Below are 23,793 nucleotides of genomic sequence, written 5' to 3'. Positions count from 1 at the left end.
TTTTTTTTTTTTTTTTTTTTTTTTTGAGATGGAGTCTCACTCTGTTGCCTAGGCTGGAGTGCAGTGGCACAATCTAGGCTCACTGCAACCTCTGCCTCTGGGCTCAAGCAATTCTCCTGCCTCAGCCTCCCGAGTAGTTGGGACTACAGGCACGTGCCACCACACTCAGCTAATTTTTTGTATCTTTAGTAGAGACAGGGTTTCACCCTGTTAGCCAGGACGGTCTTGATCTCCTGACCTCAGGTGATCTGCCTGCCTTGGCCTCCCAAAGTGCTGGGATTATAGGCATGAGCCACCGTGCCCAGTGGATTTTCTTACATAGATTGATTTCCAAATGGACAAACATTTTTTGAGCGTTCGTGATCTACAGGTTTGTTGATGTTGTTATTGTTGCTGTTGTGTCATAGATTTTCTTGAAACTGGAATGGAAACCATGACTATTGGCAGCTAAGTAACTAGGTCTTGCTATAGCCTTATAATCTGGAACACTGATAAGGCTGCATTCATCAGATGGCATTCTTTTTTCTCCAGAAGAGGTCAGAGGGGCTGGGAATGACATAAATTGGCTGCATGATAATGCAGGGACTAAGTTACTCTGGAGCTTTTGTCTAGGTGGATGCGAGAATCAGGCCATCTTTTTAGGGTCATCAAGGGAATTGCTCAAATTTTGGATCTGGTTACTATTGAGGTGAAAAACAATCTCCTGTCTGGGGAGGTGCATTCATTCTTTTTAAAAGCCCCCTGGGTTATTTAACATATTTCTTAGGGCTACAAATTACTCTGGCTTAGGGTACCAAGGGCTTTGAGAAAGTAAACAGAGAAGTGCGTAATTTATTCTGTAATCATACACTGAATCGATTTCAACAGAAGCCAAACATTTGAAGATAACTAAGTGCTATATTGTTTACTTTTAGATGCAATGTTTTTTGGTCTTAGCAGTGGCCAAATTAAAAATCAATCTTCTTAGTCACAAATTACCGCCTCACACCCACCTTCTTTTTCCCCAACCAAGCCAAAATGAGAATATATGAAAGATACGCACCATTTGTATGATGAGGTAGAGAAAAATGATCTCTCAGGGCTAAGTGCAGCTGCGCCTAGCAAAATTACAAAGAAAGAAACATACATTGGCAATATCCTCATCCTTCAGGTCCATAGACTGTGGACTGTTAGAACAAGGAATCTCAGGAGTTCTGGAATCAGCCTCCCACCATCTCCACCAAGATTACAGATAAGGAAACCAAAACATACATTTAGGAATCTCTCTGCTTTTCACCCCCTTTGTGTGGCTCATCTTCTTTCTCTTGAAACTGCTGTCAACCAAAATAAATTTGTTCTAAGAAAAATCTTGAAATATGGTCAGGTAGATTTCAATAATTCTGCAAATCTGTTAAAACTGGGATCTTTCACAGGGGCTTTGCAGGTTTCCAGGGTTTAAGCTTAAGGCAAAGGGAATAAATCCCCACGGAAAGGATTTTAAACACCATGGAAGACAGCTTTTAGTGGAGAGTTCGGGAGGCTGTTTTAGGTCTGGTTTGAAGAAGCAGACCTTGAGATAAAAATTTCTGTTTAAGTGATTTGTTAGGAAGTGTTTCTAGGAAAAGACTTGTAGGGCAGTAGAGGATTAGAGGAGGGAGGGGAAGGAGGTCAAGTAAGTGTGTAATGCTGGGCAAAGTCATGTAGAGGGTATTTTGGGCTCAATCCCATAGGGAAGTTCTGGAATCAGTGTAGGCCTTGCCTTAGAGTTGTCCCATCCAAGGGGTGAGGGAGCAGAGGTATTTATACTACCACATCTGATAGTCATTTGTTAAGAGCTATCCTGGTTTGTGGAGGGTGAGATGGGGTAGGAAGTTTCAATTCTCTACCCCGTGGTGGACTCCAGTAAACTGAGGGCAGCCTTCCTAAAAAGCGTCAGGCTACTGGGGGGCTTGAGAGTATCTGCTGCAGATGCCTTCCTGGTACCTTCAAATCATACTAAGGGATGCATCCACTGGTTCATCTTGCTCCCCTAGTTCATTTTGTAGAATCAGTGATGGGGTCTTAGCTTCCTTATAGCCTTTGGAAATTTTATTCTACATGAGAGTTGAGGAAAAGAAGATTTCAGTTACAGTAAATTAGCCAGAAATTTAGATATTTGGTTACCAGGTTCTCCTTTCTGCCTGTCTTAGGGAAACTCAGTTTCCAATAAGGAGAAAGACTTAAAAATATCAGAACAGCATATATTCCAAGTAGCATCAAAAGGAAAATAGCAATGCAATAAATGTTCTAAGCTTTATATCTAATTACCAAGCATGCCACATCATGGTGGTTATTTTTTCCCTAAAGTGTAATCCATCTGTACCTCCAATAATAGCAGGAGTTATTGGTGTAGTCCAGACTACACTTCACTGGCAAACTCTTAAGTCTAATTGGAAGAATGAGAAAAGAGAGGAGAGAGAGGAAGGGGATGAAGAGAGAAGCAAAGGACTAACAGCTGGTATTGCAATTGTATAGATAATTGATCTCCTCATGTTGAACAGAAGGGAGAGTGAGATGGGGAGTGGGGGAGGAAGAGAAGGGCAAAGTTAGGCTGGGCGTGGTGGCTCACATAGTTAATCCCAGCACTTTGGAAGGCCGAGGCAGGTGGATCACTTGAGGTCAGGAGTTCGAGACCAGCCTGGCCTACATGGTGAAACCCCATCTCTATTAAAAAATATATGTAAATTAGCCAGGCATGGTGTCCTGTGCCTGTAGTCCCAGATACTCTGGAGACTGAGGTGGGAGAATTGCTTGAACCCGGGAGGCAGAGGCTGCAGTGAGCCGAAGGCTGCTGTGAGCTGAGATTGTGCCACTACACTCCAGCCTGGGTGACAGAGCAAGACGCTGTCTCAAAAAAAAAAAAAAAAGAAGGACACAGTTAGACTCATGGAAACTGCCATGGTACCAAACTGCCATGGTACCAAGTGAGAAGTTTCTTTCATGGAGCCTAAAGATGGAAATAGCCAGTGCTGTTGAGCCTTCCTGATGCACCAAGCTCTGTTCTAAGGCCTTCTTCATGAATTAACCCATTTACACTTCCCGATGATGCTGTAAGTGAGGAAACCAGGGAACTTGCTCAAAATCCACAGCTTGTCAGTGTTAGGGCTTGGATTTGAATCTAGGCCTGCTGACTCCTGGGTCTGACAACAGTGTCAACCCTGGATGCTCAGCTAGGTTTGATATCTGCCTATCATGTATGAACTCCTTCAGGTTAATTTACATGAAACCTACTTTCATCCTCTGAGTAGACGTTAGCCGTCATTTTTTAAAAAATAGATTTTTAATTATTTGTGTAATGTACTGTGTTAGGCTGTTCCTGCATTGCTATAAATAAATACCTGAGACTGGGTAATTTATAAGAAAACAGGTTTAGTTGGCTCATGGTTCTGAAGGCTGTACAGGAGCCATGGCACCAGCATCTTCTTCTGGGGAGGCATCAGGGAGCTTGCAGTCGTGGTGGATGGCCAAAGGCAAGCAGACATCTCACACAGTGGGAGCAGGAGAGAGGGGGAAAGCACCACACACTTTTAAATGTCCAGGTCTTGCAAGAACTCACTATCGCAAGCACAGCACCAAGAGGAAGGTGCTAAACCATTAATGAGAAATCTGCCCCCATGCTCCAATCACTCCCCATCAGGCCCCACCTCCAACATTGGGGATTACTGTTCAACATGAGATTTGGTTGAGGACACACATCCCAACTGTATCATGCACCAGTACATGTAAAAAAGTTAAAGCTAAAACATCACGGAAAATACTGAAGTCATGGTTTTCTTTGGCTAACACTCCTAAATGTGTGTTCCCCACTCCTATTATCCTCCCATTAGTCTCGTTTTACTGCCTATCATTTCGGATCTTTACCAATATGTTTAGATGCTTACATATGTATTTTTTGAATATATGGTAATGTCTGTACTTTTTATTTAAAAAGAACGCATACTAAATATATAGTGAAGTTGTTCAAAGCCTCCCAAACTTCCTCAATTTCTGACTGTCTTAGTATCTTAGTGATTATTTTGTTGCCTCCATAGGCCAGGAGAATACCTAATAGTTTCATCTAATAAGAGTTAGATCCAAACAAGTAGTTATGTCCTAAAATCTTAGTAGTTAGGTAAAACATTATACATATAAATTGCAGAAAAAATAGTATTTTCATTTCATTCTTAAACAACCATAAGTGCTTAATAACGGGTGCCTGTTGGGCACCCCTAGGATCATATTGGACAGACCACCATGCTTATTGCTTGTTGCACACCTATTTCTGTGTGGTACTTGCTTATTATCATAGCAACTGCTAGAAACCAAGCTTTGCAAAAAATATATATATTTGATACCTTATATACATATGACATCAAAAGGAATATAGCACATCCAGGTGTATTGGCTCACGTCTGTGATCCTAGCACTTTGGGAGACCAAGGTGGGAGGATTGCTTGAGCCCAGGCGTTTGAGACCAACCTGGGCAACATAGAAAGCCCTGCCAGGAAAAAAAAAAAAAAAAGAAAAGAAATATAGCACAATCTAATGTTGGAACTGTGTACTCCTTCGAGTTCATAATTCACATGGCGCTGACTGATGTCTACTATGGCTGTGTTTCTCTGGGGTGATTTAGTGCACAATTTGGGAACTGATTGCAGGTATAATGATAAATTTTTCAGTTCACTTTTTGTATCCCACATTATGCCTTAGAGATCTGTCCATGCTACACGTAAAGATCTCCCTCATAGAAAACACTGCTGCAGAATCATCCAGAATATGAACAGACCACAGTCTGTTTACCCATTTTCCTGACGATGGCCATTAATGTTATTTCTAATATTTTGTAATTTTATATAATATTGCAGTGAAGATTCTTGTTGGGTACCTCTTTGTTTGCATGGGTGAGTTGGAGAATAAAGAAATTGCTGGGCTATGGGCCTGTCAGGTGTTTTTTGTTTTTGTTTTTTTTTGAAACGCAGTCTTACTCTTGTGGCCCAGGCTGGAGTGCAATGGTGCCATCTTGGCTCACTGCAACCTTCACCTCCTGGGTTCAAGGGATTCTTCTGTCTCAGCCTCCCCAGTAGCTGGGATTACAGGCACCTGCCACCACGCCAGGCTAATTTTTATATTTTTAGTAGCGATGGGGTTTCACCACGTTGGCCAGGCTGGTCTCACACTCCTGATCTCAGATGATCCACCCACCTTGGCCTCCCAAAATGTTGGGATTACAGGTGAGAGCAAGCCACTGCGCCTGGTCTTTTTTAACTTTTAAGTTAGGGGTACATGTGCAGGTTTGTTATATAGGTAAACTTGTGTCTTAGGGGTTTGTTGTATAGATTATTTCATCACACAAGTATTAAGACAAGTTTCCATTAGTTATTTTGCCTGATCCTCTCCCTTGTCCCACCCTTCGCCCTCTGATAGGCCCCAGTGTGTGTTGTTCCCCTCTGTGTGTCCATGTATTCTCATAATTTATCTCCCATTTATAAGTGGGAACATGTGGTATTGGTATTGGGTTTTCTGTGTCTGTGTTAGTGATTTAATGAATACTAACAAGTTGAACTTGGCCCTCTTTGAAGAAATGATTTCCTGTAATTCCTTGAAACGTTATTGCTGGCTTATTTTTCCTAGGACTCTATACCTCATGACTCTCCCTTTGGAGAGGAATAGCTGTCCTGGAAAAGTGTGTAGAGATCACCTTGTAGAAATGGGTAACTGAGATACACTAGGTCTGAAAGGCAAACGTAGGGTGTGAATAGGCTAAGAGGAAAAGGGTGACAGAAACTGATCTGAAACTGCAAAGTGTATTTCTTAGGACAACAAGGAGGCCAGTTTATTTATAGTAAATAATTTATTTAGGACACAGATGGCAAATACCTTGCAGGCATGCCTTACATGTTCCCTGTCCCCCCCATGGCAGACATTGCCAATCTATAGTGGCATGGCAGACATAGCCAGTCCATTATGGCACTCATTCTCTCAGAGCCTGCACCTGGTTTTGGAATCCTCCTCACAGTCCTGGTGTGCGCACACAAAATGAAACTGACTTGGCACCCTGGAGTCAGAGACAAGTTGGAGAAGCACGTTGAAGTTAGGCAGGAAAGGGCCGAGGAGTTCGAAGAATGCCAAACAAGGAGAATTTGGAAAACATATTTATATCTCAGACTTTATTAGCAAAATAACTGGTGATTCTGTTCTGCAAAACAATTGCAGTAAGTATTGATCTCTTGCCGCTATTTGTTTTCTTACCTTAGTTCTTAATGATCCTATTCATTCATTTCTAGAAAAGTAATTTAACCACCAGGGGCCTCTTTTATTATTCTTCTCCATGAAGCACATATATTGAAAGATGGGGTCTAATAATGAAACTGTACCTATTAAATAATAAGAACTGCATCAGCCAACAACAATCATTTTATTTAGTATTTTCACGTTTCATGCGCTGTGTATATTACATTTGTTAACTTTTAAATCCTCACAACAGCCCTAAGAGGTGGGTGTGATTACTGTTCCCATTTTATAGTTGAGGAAACCGAGACACAGAGAGGTTAAGCATCTTGTACAATGTTTATAGCTAGTAAGTGGTATAATCAATGAGTCTTCCACTGTTCAGTTATAACTATATAACTTCTAATTAGAAGGCGATAACGAGAGTCCCCAAATGAGTTGATATAATTTTAGCCAGAAGCAAAAAGACTTGTTTTTTCAGTTTGTCTGTGCAACGTGGTCAGGGGTAAATATATTTTGTTGGATTTTTGTTTGTTTGTTTTGTTAGACTTTCCACAATGTTGAAACACTTATAAGACTCCCATTATTGTTTTTGAAGACTGCAGAGATCTGACACCCTCAGTGGTTTCTAATCACTGTTTATCAGCAGAGTGACCTTAGGCAAGCTGTTTAACATCCTGAGCCCCAGTCTTCTTATTTATAAGTGGAGTGGTAGGGAGGACTATGTAAGATAGCACATGGAAACGTTTGAATGGCACTTGGCATTTAGTAAGCACTCAACAAATACTAGCTATTATTATCGTTATGCATTTACATCAAAGAATATGGATAGCACAAGACCTGAGGCTTACTGGATAACACAAAGGAGATAGAGTGAGGTGCAAGAGTTCAATGGATGGTAAGTTTGCTCTTCTGATTTCCTCTCCAGCATCAAGCAGGCGGGATGCCTCCAGAAGGAGAGCTCCCTGACCTCAGGATGGATACCCAGGACACCCCCTGTATCATCTCTAAACTACAGGTGTATAAAGTGACTCTAAGTGACATTCCATGAGCAGCTTCAGGGACCTCGTGGTTAGTGATCTCAAAAGCTGCCCAGCTCTCAGCATGTTGAAGTGATCTTTGTATGTGCTGCAGAGAGGGCCAGCCACCGGGACCAGTGTGGTGCCTACTTCAAATGCCTGACAGTAACATGGTTCTGAGCTCCCCATGTCTTTTGGCTTCTTTATTTTGTGATAGAGCTGATTTTTCTTCTTGATGACCTCAGGCCTCTGGAAACAAGATATTGAAGATCATTTACTCCTCCCTACTGTAAAGGAAGAATTGCCTCTGCATGTGATAGGGCTAATGCCAGCTTGACCCAATATTCCTCTTAAGGGAATTTGTCCCGGAAGCAGGACTGGATGCTGATGCTGCCTTGGACTGTGATTCTTTCAGGTCGTGGATGTCAAATGCTAAAAGTCTTTAGCCATCTGCGACTTTCACAGAACCATGGAGCTCAAAGAATCACCTAGGAGTCAATTAGGGGTACTAGAACATCCCATTTGAGTGCATATTCTCTCTCTTGTCCTTCTCTCCTAGCAACTGTCTGACTCACATATGACTTGGAAAATGTTAACTCTGTAATTTATATCCTTGTCTGTGCTATGATTATTGCCAAGTTGTTTATGTCAGTCTTCAGAGTGTGGAACGCTGAAGAGTGTCTATGGAAACTGAGGCTGTACTTTGGAATTCCTTTTAGTTATTAGGTATGCATTGTATGGTCCAGCAATTTGACCCCTGATCTCTGCTTTTTTTTTTTTTTCCTCTCTAGCACTGGCTTGAACCTAACAAGTCCATCTTCAAGCAAATGAAATGTAAGTGTCAATCTGTGACTTTACTTTTGCTACAGTGTGTCCAAAGATAGATATTTTTCCCTGACAAACTTCCTCCTGCCAGGGGAAAAACAGAGTTGAAGAGGTGTTGTGGGGAGTGGGGGCTTCCCTCTCCCCAGGAGAGCTCTGTATCTTCTCCCCTCTTTTTCTATGACCCTCGTCTGCACCAGCATCCTATAGTCTCCGGGCCTTTCCCCCCTACCCCCCCCCCCACCGTCTTGCCCTCATATTTGATATTTGAACAGGGGCTTTGGAATTGGATGGTTAAATACCTCTTAAATACAATCACCAGGTACTTGGTTCCTTTTGATTACGAGGGTTGCTAGTCAGTCGTTAAGTGTGGGAGGGGGTGCAGTATTATGGAAGATGGGAGAAGCAGATGTGTCTGGAAACTAAAATTTTACCAATGACTTTGCTGAAGACCGTATCATTCTTTTCCATTCCTTGAACTCCCTAAAATGAAAAACGATTTTTTTTTTTTTTCTGGGCAATTGTTTTAAATCTCCGATGTTCTGAACTTTTTTTTTTTTTTTTTTTTTTTTTTTTTACCAGTGAGCTCTTGGGGAAGTTGGCTTGGGTAACGACATCTCTCTAGCGCCCCCTGGTCGTCCACCTGGGACCCTATGAGGAGGGTATTCATTGGTAATCCTGGGTGACATGATGTTTTGTTCTGGCCACTCATGCCAGACTGTAGCCAACCTGCTTTTATTTATGGTTTGGGGGAGAATTTCTGAAATTCACCTCAGAAACTTACTGCCTGCCCCCAAATCCACTTATCCCTCCACATCCACTTTCCCAGGGCTCTGAAGTTCTCATCAGAGGTTAGGTGAATGCATATTGTGTCACTTGTCATCATTCAAGGGATTCTTTCCTTTTTTGAATATGAAGAAATTATTCTGGGCAGAGTTTTCAGGTGAAAGAAGGAAGAAACTGAACGTGGACTACAAACTAGCAGCCAGCGTATCTCTTCTTTAACTTTCTTCTTTTTCCCTGCCTCCCTGTCCCTTTCTGCCTGTCTTCCTCCCTTCCCATTCCTCCTTCCCTTGGTCCTTTTCTTTTCCTTCCCCTCCCTCTTCCATCCTTCAAGGGTAAACTCTGTCTAGCTAGTGAGGAAGGATGGTTCAGATTACACAAAGGCAGCAGTGGGTGTGGAAAGTCCAGGGAGGCCAGGCTGCTCTGGCGAGGCTGGAACAGAGTTGGGGTGGGGCTGGAGCAGAATTCGGGCAAGACCGGAACAGAGTTAGGATGTACATCCAAATAGAAGTAGTAGGACAGGCCGGGCATGGTGGCTCACGCCTGTAATCCCAGCACTTTAGGAGGCTGAGGTGGGTGGATCACGAGGTCAAGAGATTGAGACCATCCTGGCCAACATGGTGAAATCCCATCTTTACTAAAAATACAAAAATTAGCTGGGTGTGGTGGCATGCGCCTGTAGTCCCAGATACTTGGGAGGCTGAGGCAGGAGAATCGCTTGAACCCAGGATGTGGCGGTTGCAGTGGGCAGAGATCATGCCACTGCATCATTCCAGCCTGGGTGACAGAGCGAGACTCCATCTCAAAATAAAAAAAAAAAAAAGGAGACTGCATATAGTATGATATGCAGGATAATGAGAATGAGCTAAAATGCCTGAGAAAAAAATTGTTGATTCCTGGCTTTTGTTCCTTAACTACAGAACGTTGACATTTTTGTTTATATATTTGAAAATATTTAGACTATTTTCCAGTATACTAAATGGTTCTTTGACTTTGGTTCTTATTAAATAAATGCCATGCAATATTTTCCTTTTGTCCTTAAGCCATACCCAGTTTTGAAATAGAAATTTATCTTTGAAGGCATTTCAATACTTAATAGAAGCAAAAATTAAACTTTGTGAGAAGTTTAAAACTTGTAAGAAATTTAGTGCTTAAGAGCATTGTCTCTATAATACAGCAAATCTGAACAACCAACTAAAATGCATAATTTTTTTTAAAGACAGGGTCACATTCTGTCACCCAGGCTTTAGTGCAGTGGTGCAATCTTGTCTCACTGCAATCTCACCTCCCAGGTTCAAGCGATTCTTGTGCCTCAGCCTCCCAAATAACTGGGACTATGGGTGGGCACTACTGTGCCTGGCTTATTTTTGTGTTTTTAGTAGAGACCGGATTTCACCATGTTCGCCAGGCTGGTCTCGAACTTCTGATCTTAGGTGATCTGCCCCCCTCTGCCTCCCAAAGTATTGGGATTAGAGGCGTGAGCCACTGCACCCACCCTAAAACACATAATGTTTCATTAGAATGGTGCGAAGATTGGCATTTGACTACTGGCCAGTTTTAATCGAATGACAAATGAAATCTGAATCTGGAAAATAGAATTGTGTAAAATTCAGTGTCTGAACCAGACAGGGTAACTCACTGATTCTAGGACTGCAAGGGTCTTACCCACCACCCAATCCCTGTTGTATTGCTAAAGACATTACCGAACAAAAAATTATGTAATTTTCTCAAGATCACAAACCTAGTTTGATTGTTGTTGTTGATGATGTCTTTCAAAATGAAGAATTTCTGTGTTCTTGTACATATGCCCTAGAAATATTAACTTTACTGTAAATTAGAAAATTTTTAAACTAGGGCTTTTATATTGTTAATCCAGAGAAACCAAGTCCAACCCTGGAGACTTGTCCATGAATTTATCCAAAGAGTCTGGTCACAGAACCCCAGTGGCTTCATCCTTTTATGCTCGTATCACCTTTCAGTAGGCAATGGCTGCAGAATTCCTTGGAGGAACTCTTTCCCACTCACAGAGGATGATGGACCTTCAGGTCCTTCTCTCTGACCCTATTAAGATCCTTCTGACTATGGATGTTCCCAGGAATGATGTTTCCCAGGGTTGGCTGAAGGTCAGCTATCCTGATTAACAAACCCTTTACAAAGGCGTTATTATTTTTTACCAGTTAAAAAAAATCATGTTTGTGTTTTTTCAAACAGTTTAGAAAGATTTAAAATGAAGACAAAAACTATTTCCTTGCTCCTCCCCCTATATCAAGCTCACCCCAAAGAAATAACAATTGCGAACAATATTTCGTATATCCTTCCAAGAATTTCTATGAATGTATACAATCTCCCAACATATATGTCCTTTGATAAACAGCAATGAGATCAATCTCTGTATATTGTTCTTCATCTTGTTATTTTTTCTTGATTAATTTTAGAAATTAAAAAATATCAGTAATTGATGATTGGTCTCATTTAAAAAATGGTTTTCTGAGTTAATTGTATGCATGTATATTATTTATTTGTTTAGAGATGGAGTCTCACTCTGTAGCCCAGGCTGGAGTGCAGTTGCGTGATCTTGGCTCACTGCAACCTCTGCGTCCCTGGTTAATGCTGTTCTCCTGCCTCAGTCTCTCTGAGTAGCTGGGATTACAGGCATGTGCCACCACACCCAGCTAATTTTTGTACTTTTAGTAGAGACAGGGTTTCTCCAGATCGGCCAGGCTGGTCTTGAACTCCTGACCTCAGGTGATCCACCCACTTTGGCCTCCCAAAGAACTGAGATTACAAGTGTGAGCCACTGCGTCTGGCCTATAATATATTTATTAATGGAGATCAAGGTGGTTTTGGTGGTTTCCGGTATTTTGCTATTGTAAATTATACTGCAATAAACATGCTGTATACAGTATTGCATCTTGTGAAAGTACATCTGTGCTAAAAATTCCTAGAAATTGGCCAGGTGTGATGGCTCATGCCTGTAATCCCAGCACTTTGGGAGGCCGAGGCGGGTGGATCATGAGGTCAGGAGATCGAGACCATCCTGGCCAACATGGTGAAACCCCGTCTCTACTACTAATACAAAACTTAGCTGGGCATGGTGGCACATGCCTGTAATCCTAGCTATTTGGGAGGCGGAGGCAGGAGAATCACTTGAACCAGGGAGTCGGAGGTTGCAGTGAGCTGAGATTGCACCACTGCACTCCAGCCTGGGCAACAAGCTCGAACTCTGTCTCAAAAAAAAAAAAAAAAAAAAAAAAAAAAAAAAAAAATCCTAGAAATAGAATAAGTAGATCTAAAGATATATACATTTCAAATTTCCTTGGTGATAAATATCTAGTCAAGGAGCTTGTAGCCATTTAAATCTAATGACACAAAATGTTACAAAAAAGCCGGGCGCGGTGGCTCAAGCCTGTAATCCCAGCACTTTGGGAGGCCGAGACGGGCGGATCACGAGGTCAGGAGATCGAGACCATCCTGGCTGACACGGTGAAACCCCGTCTCTACTAAAAAATACAAAAAACTAGCCTGGCGAGGTGGCGGGCGCCTGTAGTCCCAGCTACTCCGGAGGCTGAGGCAGGAGAATGGCGTGAACCCGGGAGGCGGAGCTTGCAGTGAGCTGAGATCCGGCCACTGCACTCCAGCCTGGGCGGCAGAGCGAGACTCCGTCTCAAAAAAAAAAAAAAAAAGTTACAAAAAAATCGAATGACACAAATGACACAATCTGTCTCCCACAAATATTACCTGAGAATGCTTGTTTCCCCAAAACTTGTTGAAAATAGGGATAAATTTATTTTTCAAGTTTATGAAGGAAGAGAAATGTCTGTTTAATTGAAAAGCTAACTAATTACACAGTTACTTAATTTGGTATACATTTTTACATTAAGATGTTTCTTAAATCAAAGTCTTATTTCTCCTCTGAACTTAGAAGAGATGCTAATATTTTAATTTTTAAATTAACGTAGCCTGCAGCCCCAGCTACTCGGGAGGCTGAGGCAGGAGAATAGCGTGACCATGGGAGGTGGAGCTTGCAGTGAGCTGAGATTGTGCCACTGCACTCCAGCCTGGGTGACATAGCGAGACTCTGTCTCAAAAATAATAATAATAATAAATAAAGTAAAAAATTAATTAACATATGGTAAAATTGACTTTATTTCTTTATTTTTGTGTGCAGTTCTGTGAGCCTTTACTCATATAGATTTTTGCGACCACCAACATAGACAGGATGCCCAACAGTGTCCTTGTTTTCATCACCCCAAAAACCTGCCTTCCAACCACTCACAACCACTGGTCTGTTTCATGCCAGTATAGTTTTCTTTTTTGAATATATAATATAAATGGAATCATACAGGATGTAATTTTTGAGATCAGCTTTTCCTCAGGATAATAGCTCTGAGATTCATCCAAGTTGCTGTGTTTATCAATATGTAATAGAAGAACACAACAAAAGTAGAAGCTAGTCTTTGAAAATATCAAGAAAACTGATGCATTTTTAGCAAAATGGAGGAGATAAAAAAAAGAGGGAGAAGACACAAATTACCAATATCAGGAACAAAAGAAGGGACATTACTACAGATCCCACAGAACAACTCTAGGCACAGAAATTTGATCACTTAGATGAAATAGAGCTCTTCCTCAAAAGCCATGATTTAGCAAAACTCACCAAAAATAAAATATATAACTTGAGCAGTCTTATAACTATAAAAGAAATTAGACTTAAGATTTTCCAGAAAAGAAATCTCCAGCACATTTGCTGTTCCTACTGTTGCAACCAGCACTTCCTTTTCTATTCCTCAAGCCAAAATTAGGAGCATCTTCTGGAGTATTCTTTTTAGGAGCTGATGCCCACTTTCACGTGTCTCCTGGCTTCTGTCCAGAGGATACCGGAGGGAGAATCGTGGTGAATTTACCACTAGTTTAGCAGGATCCTTTGCCTTCTTCTTCCTTTCCAATCTGCTTGCTCCTATTTACTTTTCAGAGCCCTTGAATACTTACTGCATGTATTCTGCTGGGTTTTATAGCTGCATTCAGTGAAAGAGATGGAGTGGGGTACAATTAACCCATTCTACCTGAAATTAGAACCTTAAAATCAAACTTTTAATTATTGCTTTTCTATTAGGTAAAAATGCAGGTGGGCTTCATGATTGGGCAGTGCTGAGGGAATACCCTTCTCATTTTTCTATGCCATTGCCATGTCCATAGGTACAAATGTGGACTGAGATGTTGATCCATTTTTTGTTTCTTTAAGAGTATTCAGATAACAGTTTGCCTTTAAACAAAGTGTTAACTGAATTGCATATTTTTGAATGTTTGGTTTTGCAGAGTCCTTGCTTTTCATGAAGGAATGTTGCTATGCAACATGACAGTGACTTCTCACTAAGAATTTTTTTTTTTTTTTTTTGAGACAGAGTTTCACTCTGTCACACAGGCTGGAGTGCAGTGGCATGATCTTGGCTCACTGGAACCTCCACCTCCTGAGTTCAAGCGATTCTTGTGTCTCAGCCCCCTGAGTAGCTGGGATTACAGGCATATGCCACTACACCCTGCTATAACTTAGAGTTTTTAGCCTTGACTACGTAACTGTGGAATGTGGCCCAATGTGTATATATGAAGTGGCACACATCAAGAGGACAGATAATGTATGTTCTACAGGATTTTTGTAGCTGTTCAAATTATATTAGCATGAAAAAAATTTTAAAGTTACACACTATGACTCATGTGCGGAAATGCAATATTGTTTTCCTATGAGTGAATTCAACTTGCTTGTGATTTTCTTCTTTCTTTGAGGGCAAAGCATTTAATCTTGTTACTTCAGTTTAACTCAGGATTTGCTAGTTTACTTTTTGTTTTCGTTTTTTGAGACAGAGATTTGCTCTTGTTGCCCAGGGTGGAGTACAATGGCACAGTCTCAGCTGACTGCAACCTCTTCCTCCTGGGTTCAAGCAATTCTCCTGCCTCAGCCTCCTGAGTAGCTGGGATTACAGGCCCTGCCACTATGCCTGGATAATTTTTTTGTATTTTTAGTAGAGATGGGGTTTCATCATGTTGGCCAGGCTAGTCTTGAACTCCTGAACTCAGGTGATCCGCCTGGCTCAGCCTCCCAAAGTGCTGGGATTACAGGCGAGAGCCACGGAGCCTGGTCTAGGATCTGCTAGTATAGAATTTGATCACTTTCAGAAAATTGCTCAGTCAATACATAATTTAAATGTAATTGCTTGAAAACCCATACTCCATACTGGCTTTTTTTTCTTCCATATGAAGAGCTTTTCCCTTTCTCTCCACCCCAGAATGGCATCATGAGGCCAGAGAAACTTATGTACTGTCTTGGTAGTGAGGGTGACCTGTCTCTCATGTACATTCCCCGAGTCTTCCTCGGTGTGTCTCAGGTTGTTGGCATCTTTCCCTACTGCATCTTCTCTGGATGGAACCGGTCCCACCTGACTTTTGAGTGGGGTTGGTATGTGCTGCTGAGGTCAGTGGTTCCTGCCATGGCCTCAGGGTGCAAGTCTCTAGACGCTGTCCTCTTGTGGCCTGCACTCCAAGTCTCTTTCTCATTGGCACTCTGCACATCTGTATTCACCTCTTGGACAGGCAGGAACTACTCAGCCTCAGAGAAACTTGTGTACGCTATCTTAGGCTTCCTCTCTGCCTAAACACACCATGCCACCATTTCTTCAGTACAAAAATTTCAGTAAAATTTTCAGAGTTCCGCACAGAAGAGTTTCCCACAACTACCCTGGGGTCCCTTTCATCTTGCCCCTTACACCTCACTCCGTTCAGCCAAGCCGGTAGTGTTGAGGGATGCTGGATCCTTCTCAGAGACCCAAATGGTGTCCTAAACTTGGTTTTGTCCTCTGTAACTCTCTCCAGGCTCTCCACTTGCCTTCCCTAGCCATGCCCTACCCACAACAAATGCCTTTTTTCTTTGGATATGAGATTAATATCCTAAAACAATAGCTGTCTTATACACAAGCGCTGTTTTTCAAATGTAATGGGGGAAAAGTGCTATTATTTACAATAACAGTAACAAGTAAAAATAAACGTCTTATAAATAAATGTTAACAGATTCGTGCCAGATTGGTATGACTAAAACTGTGAAATCCTATTGTAGCATTGTTGTAGAGTAGATAAAAAGCTCAAAAAATGAAGACATCTCATATTTCGGTTAATATTCTTAATAAAGTCAATTCTTCATAAATTAATATGTACATTCAATGGTTCTCAAATTAAAAATTCAGTGAGATTCTTTACGGCATTTAACAATATTCTTAAGACTCATTTGCAAAGGCAACATGCTCAATGCTATCCAATAAATACATAAAAAGACCACTGGTGGGTCCTTATTCTGTTGGATAGTAAACCAAGGCATGTGAGCTATAGCAATTTAAGGAGACATAGTAAGAGACACATATAGTAATTAAGATATAGAGCCAGAAATGGGAAAATAATCAGTGGAACAGAAAAAAAGCAGTTCCCAGTCCCCACACCAATCCATTATTTATGGAATATGGGTTATGGTAAAGATTGTATTTCATGCAAGGGGCAGATAAATTTTTATTCAAGGCATTCTTTTAAAGCATGATTTTTGAATTGTCTTTCCATCTGTTTGGGGTTGGGAAAAAGGACATTGCTCACACAATTCACAGGATTAATTCTAGATATACTCAAAAGCCAAATATGTTTAACAATCTATAAAATTTTAGGTAAAAATTTAAGAATGTGTTTTATAATCATGGTGTAGCCCAGGGCTTCCTGAGGAAAATATGAAACCCAGAAACAATGAAGCAAAATCCTGACAAATTTGTGCAAAAGCTAAACTTTTGAACTAGAATACTTTGTTTATTTGCAGTGTAGATTTTTTTTTTTTTTTCTGGAGATGGAGTCTCGCTCTGTCGCCCAGGCTGGAGTGCAGTGGTACGATCTCGGCTCACTGCAACCTCCGCCTCCTGGGTTCAAGCAATTCTCCTGCCTCAGCTTCCTGAGTAGCTGGGACTACAGGTGCACGTCACTACGCCCAGCTATTTTTTGTATTTTTAGTAGAGATGGATTTTCACCATGTTGGCCAGGATGGTCTCAATCTCTTGACCTCATGACGCCCCCGCCTCAGTCTCCCAAAGTGCTGGGATTACAGGCATAAGCCACCATGCCCAACCAGAGTAGATTCTTAGTAAATGTTTGTTGAATGAATGACTGTAAAGCAAATTAAAGCACAGGGAATATAATAGGAAGAACATTTGCCCAACATATAACGAGTAGAAATATGCAGAATGTATTATGTATGATGCTACAAACCAACAGATGAACCACTCAATATAAAAATATGCAAAAGACTCAGACAAGGAATAAAAATAAATGACCAAGAAGCTCACAAACAGATGCTCAATATCGTTAGCTACAAAGGAAATGCAAATTAGAATAAGATATTTTTATTTCCTATACTGAGAAAATTGTAATTATTGATAATATCCAGTTGATGAGGATGAGGGTAACACTTCTGGTGAGAGTGTATAAACTGATAAAGCCACTTTGGAGGGTAATCTGGTTGTACCTTTCAAGATTAAAAATGCCTATGTCTCTTGGTCCAGCAAATCAATTTTTACAAATCTATCTATAGCAAAATTTATTCACTCACAGATGTATATTCTGCAAGGATGTTTATTACAGCATTGCTTATAATATGGAGAAATCAATAAAAATGCCAGTAATTTTTGCAAGGATAGATTATGTGTGTATACATAGTCATTTAAAAAAACAGGCAGACATGTATTATTGACGTGGAAAGGCTTATTAGATATATTGTTGAGTTTAAAAATCAGATTAAAATACCACATGAAGAATGATACTTTTATATAAAAGTAGAATTATTTTGTGTGACTATATAGTGCATGGAAGAAGGACTGGAAAGATGTATACTTAACTGTGGTTACCTCTGGGGAACACAGTGGAATATAGGGACATGAGGCTTTTGCATTTTATTATATATAGTTGTTACACTCATATCTTTTACCATGAGAATATATTCGGATATGATTTGGTAATGAAAATAAAATAAACAAAAGGAGAGAAATCTTTATGCAAAACAAGGAAGGAAGGGAGGAAGGAGGGAAGGAAGTAAAAAAGGAAGGAAGGAGGGAGGAAAAGAAGGAAGGAGGGAAGAAAGGGAGGAAGTAAAGAAGGAAGGAGGGAGGGAAGGAAGGAAGGAGGGAAGGAAGGAAGGAAAAAGGAAGAAAGGAAGGAAGAAGGAAGTAGGGTGCATATGCATTAAGCATGTTCTATAGAAACAGAGACTGAGATGAAAGAAAGCTCACTTACTCTTCTAAACAAGCTCTCCACTTAATCCTGGCTGGTGCCTGTCTGAGACCTGATTAACACAGCAAGGTAGTTAAGATCCTATTCTTGCCCTATTTACCGGAGACTGTGCTGCTGCCAAGCACCCTGAAGGGGCAGGGGTGCTTGGAAATGGCTTCTGCATGCAAATCAGGGTAGGGAGGACCCCCAGCCTCTGCATAACACATGCATACAACTCAGCCATAACAGCAGTACTGAGTCAAGTTGCTGCTGGCTGATGACAATGGTGCTCAGAAGTTGTGATGGCACTCCCTGGAAACCTGGGCTGGCGTGGAATTCCTGACTCTGATGGTGATAGTCTTGGTAGTTCATGTTTATGTCTCATTCCTTAGCGTTCCAACATCCCCCTTGGGGCTAATCCAACAAAGAGCTCTCTTGCTAATGAATGATTTTTTGTCAGTAGGAAATTGAGATAGAGATAGAGAGAGAGAGAGAGAGAGAGAGAGAGAGAGAGAGAGAGAGAGAGATGGAGAGATCCAAGAGTGTTGATTTTGCTCTGGTGTAAAGCCACAGGTCTCAATACTCATGAGGCCAGCTTGGATGCTTGACTCTCAACTCTATTTGTCCTTCCAGTTTTCCCCTTGCTGAGTGTGTTAGTTTCTTTGGGCATCCATAAGAAAGTATCACATACTGGGTGGCTTGAAACAATAGAAATCTATTTGCTTACAGTTCTGGAGGCCCGAAGTCTGAAACTAAGGTGTCAGCAGGGCCACGCTCCCTCCGAAGGCTCTGGGGAAGAATGCTCCTTGCCTCTTCTGGCTTCTGCTGGTTTCCTGCAGTCCTTGGCCTTCCTTGGCTTGTAGCTGCCTCACTCCACACTCTGCCTCCATCTTCACATGGGGTCTCATTATGTTTCCCTGTGCCCTGTGTCAAAGTCTCACTCTCCTTTCTCTTATAAAGATATCAGTCAATGGATTTAGTGACCACCCTAACCTAGTACGACTTCATTGTAATTAATTAATCAATTACATTGACAAAGACTCTATTTCCAAATAGGGTTCCATTCCGAGGTTCTAGATGGATATGGGTTTTTTAGACCTCCTGTACTCCTCAGCATTTTTCTTTAGCCTCTTTCTTTAGCTTACTACCTCCAGCCCCCTTTGTGCACGTTGTTCTTTTTTGCTGACCTTGGTCACATGCTTTTGACAGTAAAGCTTTGCACAATTCATTTCTTCCAATCCCTGTTGTGGCTGAAACCCTGCCTGCAGAAGGAGGGGCAGCCTATCCCATCATCCTCATTTGTGTACCCATACTTGTCTAATCATAATCTCCAGCACTGAGTTTGGAACATTTCTTCACCTGCTCCATGGCTTTGTATAAAAGATGATGCATGTTATGGATTCACAATAAATGCTTTCTGACTACGATTAAGATGCTCTTTTTAGAGCAGAGGTGGACGTTCAAATGCCATTTTCTTTACAAAAAAAAAAAAAAAAGCAAAACATACAACTGAACACAGCTCATTAAATAAATAAAAAGTACAAAGTCCCCAAGTACTATGGTTTGGTTTTGGATGCCTTTGTTCTTCCCAGTTTTCTTCTCCCCAGAGTTTCTTTCAAGGAAGAGCAGCTATGATTTTTGTTTCAGCCATGGAGGGTCTCCAGCTTTGGACACCTCTTTACCTTATTCGAGAGACAGCTCATTAGGTTGGGCCAGGTATCTGTTATTCTCCCAAGTTCAATCGTTTCATCAGAATTTTTATATTTGATCCTTCTCCTGGAAAGTTAATGCAATTTGAGCCTAAAAATAGTTTCCATGCTGTGCTCATTCTTTGTTTCCCAATATGGAAGGAGAGGACAGTAACAATAGTAATGACAAAAGCCTTAATTTTATAGCCTGCAGTTCTAAATGGTGTACACATTTGACAAGCCATAGATTTCTAATTCTTAACTTTATGCTTATGCGATGATTGGTGGCAACACTGACATCATTTTGACTGGATGTAGTAGTGTGTGCAGGGGTTTCAGGGAGTACCTAGCACTCCTCATGGGAAGGAGGGTAGTGTGACAGGGGTAGTAGGGGAAGCAGAAGGAATAGGGAGCCTCTCCTGGGGGAAGTCCTCATATCTCTGGGGCAGTACTTCCAGGGGCTTCCTTCTTCTTTCAGGAATGCCCGCATTCTTTCTTAAAGGCCCACATAACTCAAAACTACACATGTTGGCAGCATGAGCATCTGAATGATAACCATGATGGGCATGGGGTTCCATGCTCTGTATATGAGTACTAGAGGTGGTTCAAGTGTGGGTGAAGTGGGTAGGAAGGCTTTGTTCATGTCTCCCTTTGGTGAGAGAGCCTTTATAGTGCCTGATTTTTGGATGTAACTTAACAGTATAAAATCTCAATACCAAGTTATATAAGTAGTTGAATTTTGCTGTTACAGTTGTTATTTCTACATATTGATTTACACCTATCAACATGACTCCAAGGGTCTGGCTAGTTGTACAACATCAGCAGCAAAGAGGTTCCTGGGTCTCTTGCCTTCAGTTTCATGTGTTCTTGCTAACCTTTTGGCTAAAATGTTTAGGTCACTGTACCCTTGGCTCAGGCAGCAAAGCTGTCCTTTAGATGCCAAGGCTGCCAAATATCTCTTCATATACATACCTGTCTCATGCCCACTTCTTCCTCACTCCTGCCTGGGAGATGACAGTGCCCCCTCACTCTTTCAGCCAAGGTAAAAGGCAAGGTAACATTGAAGGACTTGACTTTAACCATGTTGATGTCTTCCCCGCATTTTAGAGTAACAATAACTCCTATGCACTCAGTCCACAGGTCTCAGCAGGCTGCAGAGTGCTCTGCAGTCATGAACTCACGTTATCCTCATCGCTGTCTCTACAACAGGTTGCAGGCCACACCTTGTCACCACCTATGTTCATATGGCCTTTGGTCTAGGAATAGGTTTTACATTTTTAAATGGTTGAAAAAAATCAAAAGATATATAAGATTTTGGGGCATACAAAAATCATACAAATTCAGTGTTTTATTGGAGCACAGCTATACACATTTGTTTATGTATTGGTGGTGGCTGCTTCTCTACTACAACAACTGGGTGGAGTCGTTGAGACGGAAAACTCGAGGCTTCCAAAGTTGAAAATATTTATTCTTTAGCCCTTTACAGAGAAAGTTTGATGCCCTGCTCTCTGTGGTTGGCTCCATTATTATTCCCATTTTACAGCTGAGGAAATGGAGGCAGGGAGTTTTAAGTTTGGACACAGCAATTTGTTCAAATGACAAACTTGAGGTTAGAAGTGTTGGACCCCAAAGTCTCTTTTCAAGCTTCTCCTGAGCAGGCATAGGCAGACAGAGAATTCAGAGACCAAGGATTTGTGAGGCAACCACTCAGCATTCCAATCTCCCCTAAGAGAGTCCTCTGAGTGACTCTAGTCAGTGCCTACGTGTGTGTGTGGGCATGCCTGTGTGTGATAAAAGCACAGGAGGGAACTGTAACAAGAGGAAGATGAATTAAACATGATTCTAAAAACCTGTCTCTGCTTTGGAAGCTGGGGAAACACAGTGATTATCATTTCAGTAAGAGTAGGGGAAGGATCATCACTGTTGCTGATGAAGCTGATAGTAACAGTTGTTGTTTAATGATTATAATCATTTCCATGTAGAAGAGAGCAGTCGTGAATGTAGCCTGCAATCTCTGCGGCTGGCTTATTTACACATATTTCTAGAGTCACAGTTGGAGAATGAGTGAGCAATGTTCTGCCCTTTAGGTGCTCAAGCGTCATTTTGCATATGTGCAGAGGTAGTTTGTGCTTTCGAACCATTTCATTATTGAATGCAGCACATTTGAAACCATTAGCATCACTGTACGTGGCATGTGCACAACAGGAATATAGGCAACAGTGACCAAGCTGAGAATAAAGTCAAGAACTCAATCCCTTTCACAATAGCTGCAAAAAAATAAAAAAATAAATACTTAAGAATATACCTAACCAAGGAGGTGAAAGACCTCTACAAGGGAAACTACAAAACACTACTGAAAGAAATCATAGACAGCACAAACGGAAACACATCCCATGCTCATGGATGGATAGAGTCAATATTGTGAAAATGACCATACCGCTAAAGGCAATCTACAAATTCAATGTAATTCCCATCAAAATACCACCATCATTCTTCACAGAACTAGAGAAAACAATTCTAAAAACCATATGGAACCGAAAACGAGCCCACATAGACAAAGCAAGACTATGCAAAAAGAAAAAATCTGGAGGGATCACATTACCCGACTTCAAACTAAATACTGTAAGATCATAGTCACCAAACAGCATGGTACTGGTATAAAAATAGACACATAGACCAATGGAACAGAACAGAAAACCAAGAAGTAAAGCCAAATACTTACAGCCAACTGATCAACAAAGCAAACAAAACCTGAAATGGGGAAAGGACACCCTATTCAACAAATGGAGCTGGGATAATTGGCAAGCCACATATAGAAGAATGAAACTGGATCCTCATCTCTCATCTTATACAAAATCAACTCAAGATGAATCAAAGACTTAAATCTAAGACCTGAAACCATTAAGATTCTAGAAGATGACATTGGATAAACCCTTCTAGACATTGGGTTAGGCAAAGACTTCATGACCAAAAACCCAAAAGCAAATGCAACAAAAACAAACATCAATATATGGGACTTAATTAAGCTGAAAAACTTCTGCAGAGAAAATAAATAATCAGTAGAGTTAACAGACAACCCGCAATCAGTAGAGTTAACAGACAACCCGCAGCGTGGGAGAAAATCTTCACAATCTATACATTTGACAGAGGACTAATATCTAGAATCTACAAAGAACTCAAACAAATCAGCAAGAAAAAAACAAACAGTCCCATCAAAGAGTGGGCTAAGGACATGAATAGACAATTCTCAAAAGAAGATATACAAATGGCCAACACACATATGAGAAAATGCTCAACATCGCTAATGATCAGAGAAATGCAAATCAAAACCACAATGTGGTACGTTACTACTGCAAGAATGGCCATAATTAAAAATAAAAAAATAATCAATGTTGGTGTGGGTGTGGTGGAAAGGGAACACTTTTACACGGTTGGTGGGGTTGTAAACTAGTACAGCCACTATGGAAAACAGTGTGGAGATTCCTTAAAGAACTAAAAGTAGATCTACCATTTGATCCAACAATTTCACTACTGGGTATCCAGTACCCAGAGAAAAAGAAGTCATTATATGAAAGAGATACTTGCACACGCATGTTTATAGCAGCAAAATTTGCAATTGCAAAAATATGGAACCAGCCCAAATGCCCATCAGTCAATGAGTGGATAAAGAAAATGTTTTATATATATATATACACACACACACACACACACACACACACACATACACACACATACATACACACACACATATATATACACATACACACACACACACACACACACACACACACCATGGAATACTACTCAGCCATAAAATGGAATGAATTAATGGCATTTGCAGGAATTGAAGACTCTAATTGAGTAATTCAGGAATGCAAAACCAAACATCACATGTTATCACTCATATGTGGGAGCTAAGCTCTAAGGCATAAAAACGATGTGATGGACTTTGGGCACTCAGGACAAATGGTGGG

The 23,793-nt window shown here is 41.0% G+C and overlaps 1 protein-coding gene across 3 annotated transcripts in view; it reads left to right on the top strand.

Moving 5' to 3' along the window:
• Nucleotides 1–23,793, top strand: part of FRMD3 (FERM domain containing 3) — a 293,594-nt gene that overhangs the window by 165,665 nt on the left and 104,136 nt on the right. For all 3 annotated transcript variants that reach the window (XM_025359403.1, XM_025359402.1, XM_025359404.1), the window contains exon 3: nt 8,036–8,078. In XM_025359403.1, the coding sequence (XP_025215188.1) occupies nt 8,036–8,078 (43 nt within the window). The remainder of the gene's footprint in view (nt 1–8,035; nt 8,079–23,793) is intronic.

The sequence above is a fragment of the Theropithecus gelada genome, chromosome 15, assembly GCF_003255815.1.
Source record: "Theropithecus gelada isolate Dixy chromosome 15, Tgel_1.0, whole genome shotgun sequence".
NCBI classification, from domain to species: domain Eukaryota; kingdom Metazoa; phylum Chordata; class Mammalia; order Primates; family Cercopithecidae; genus Theropithecus; species Theropithecus gelada.
This window is presented reverse-complemented; position numbering and strand designations above follow the sequence as displayed.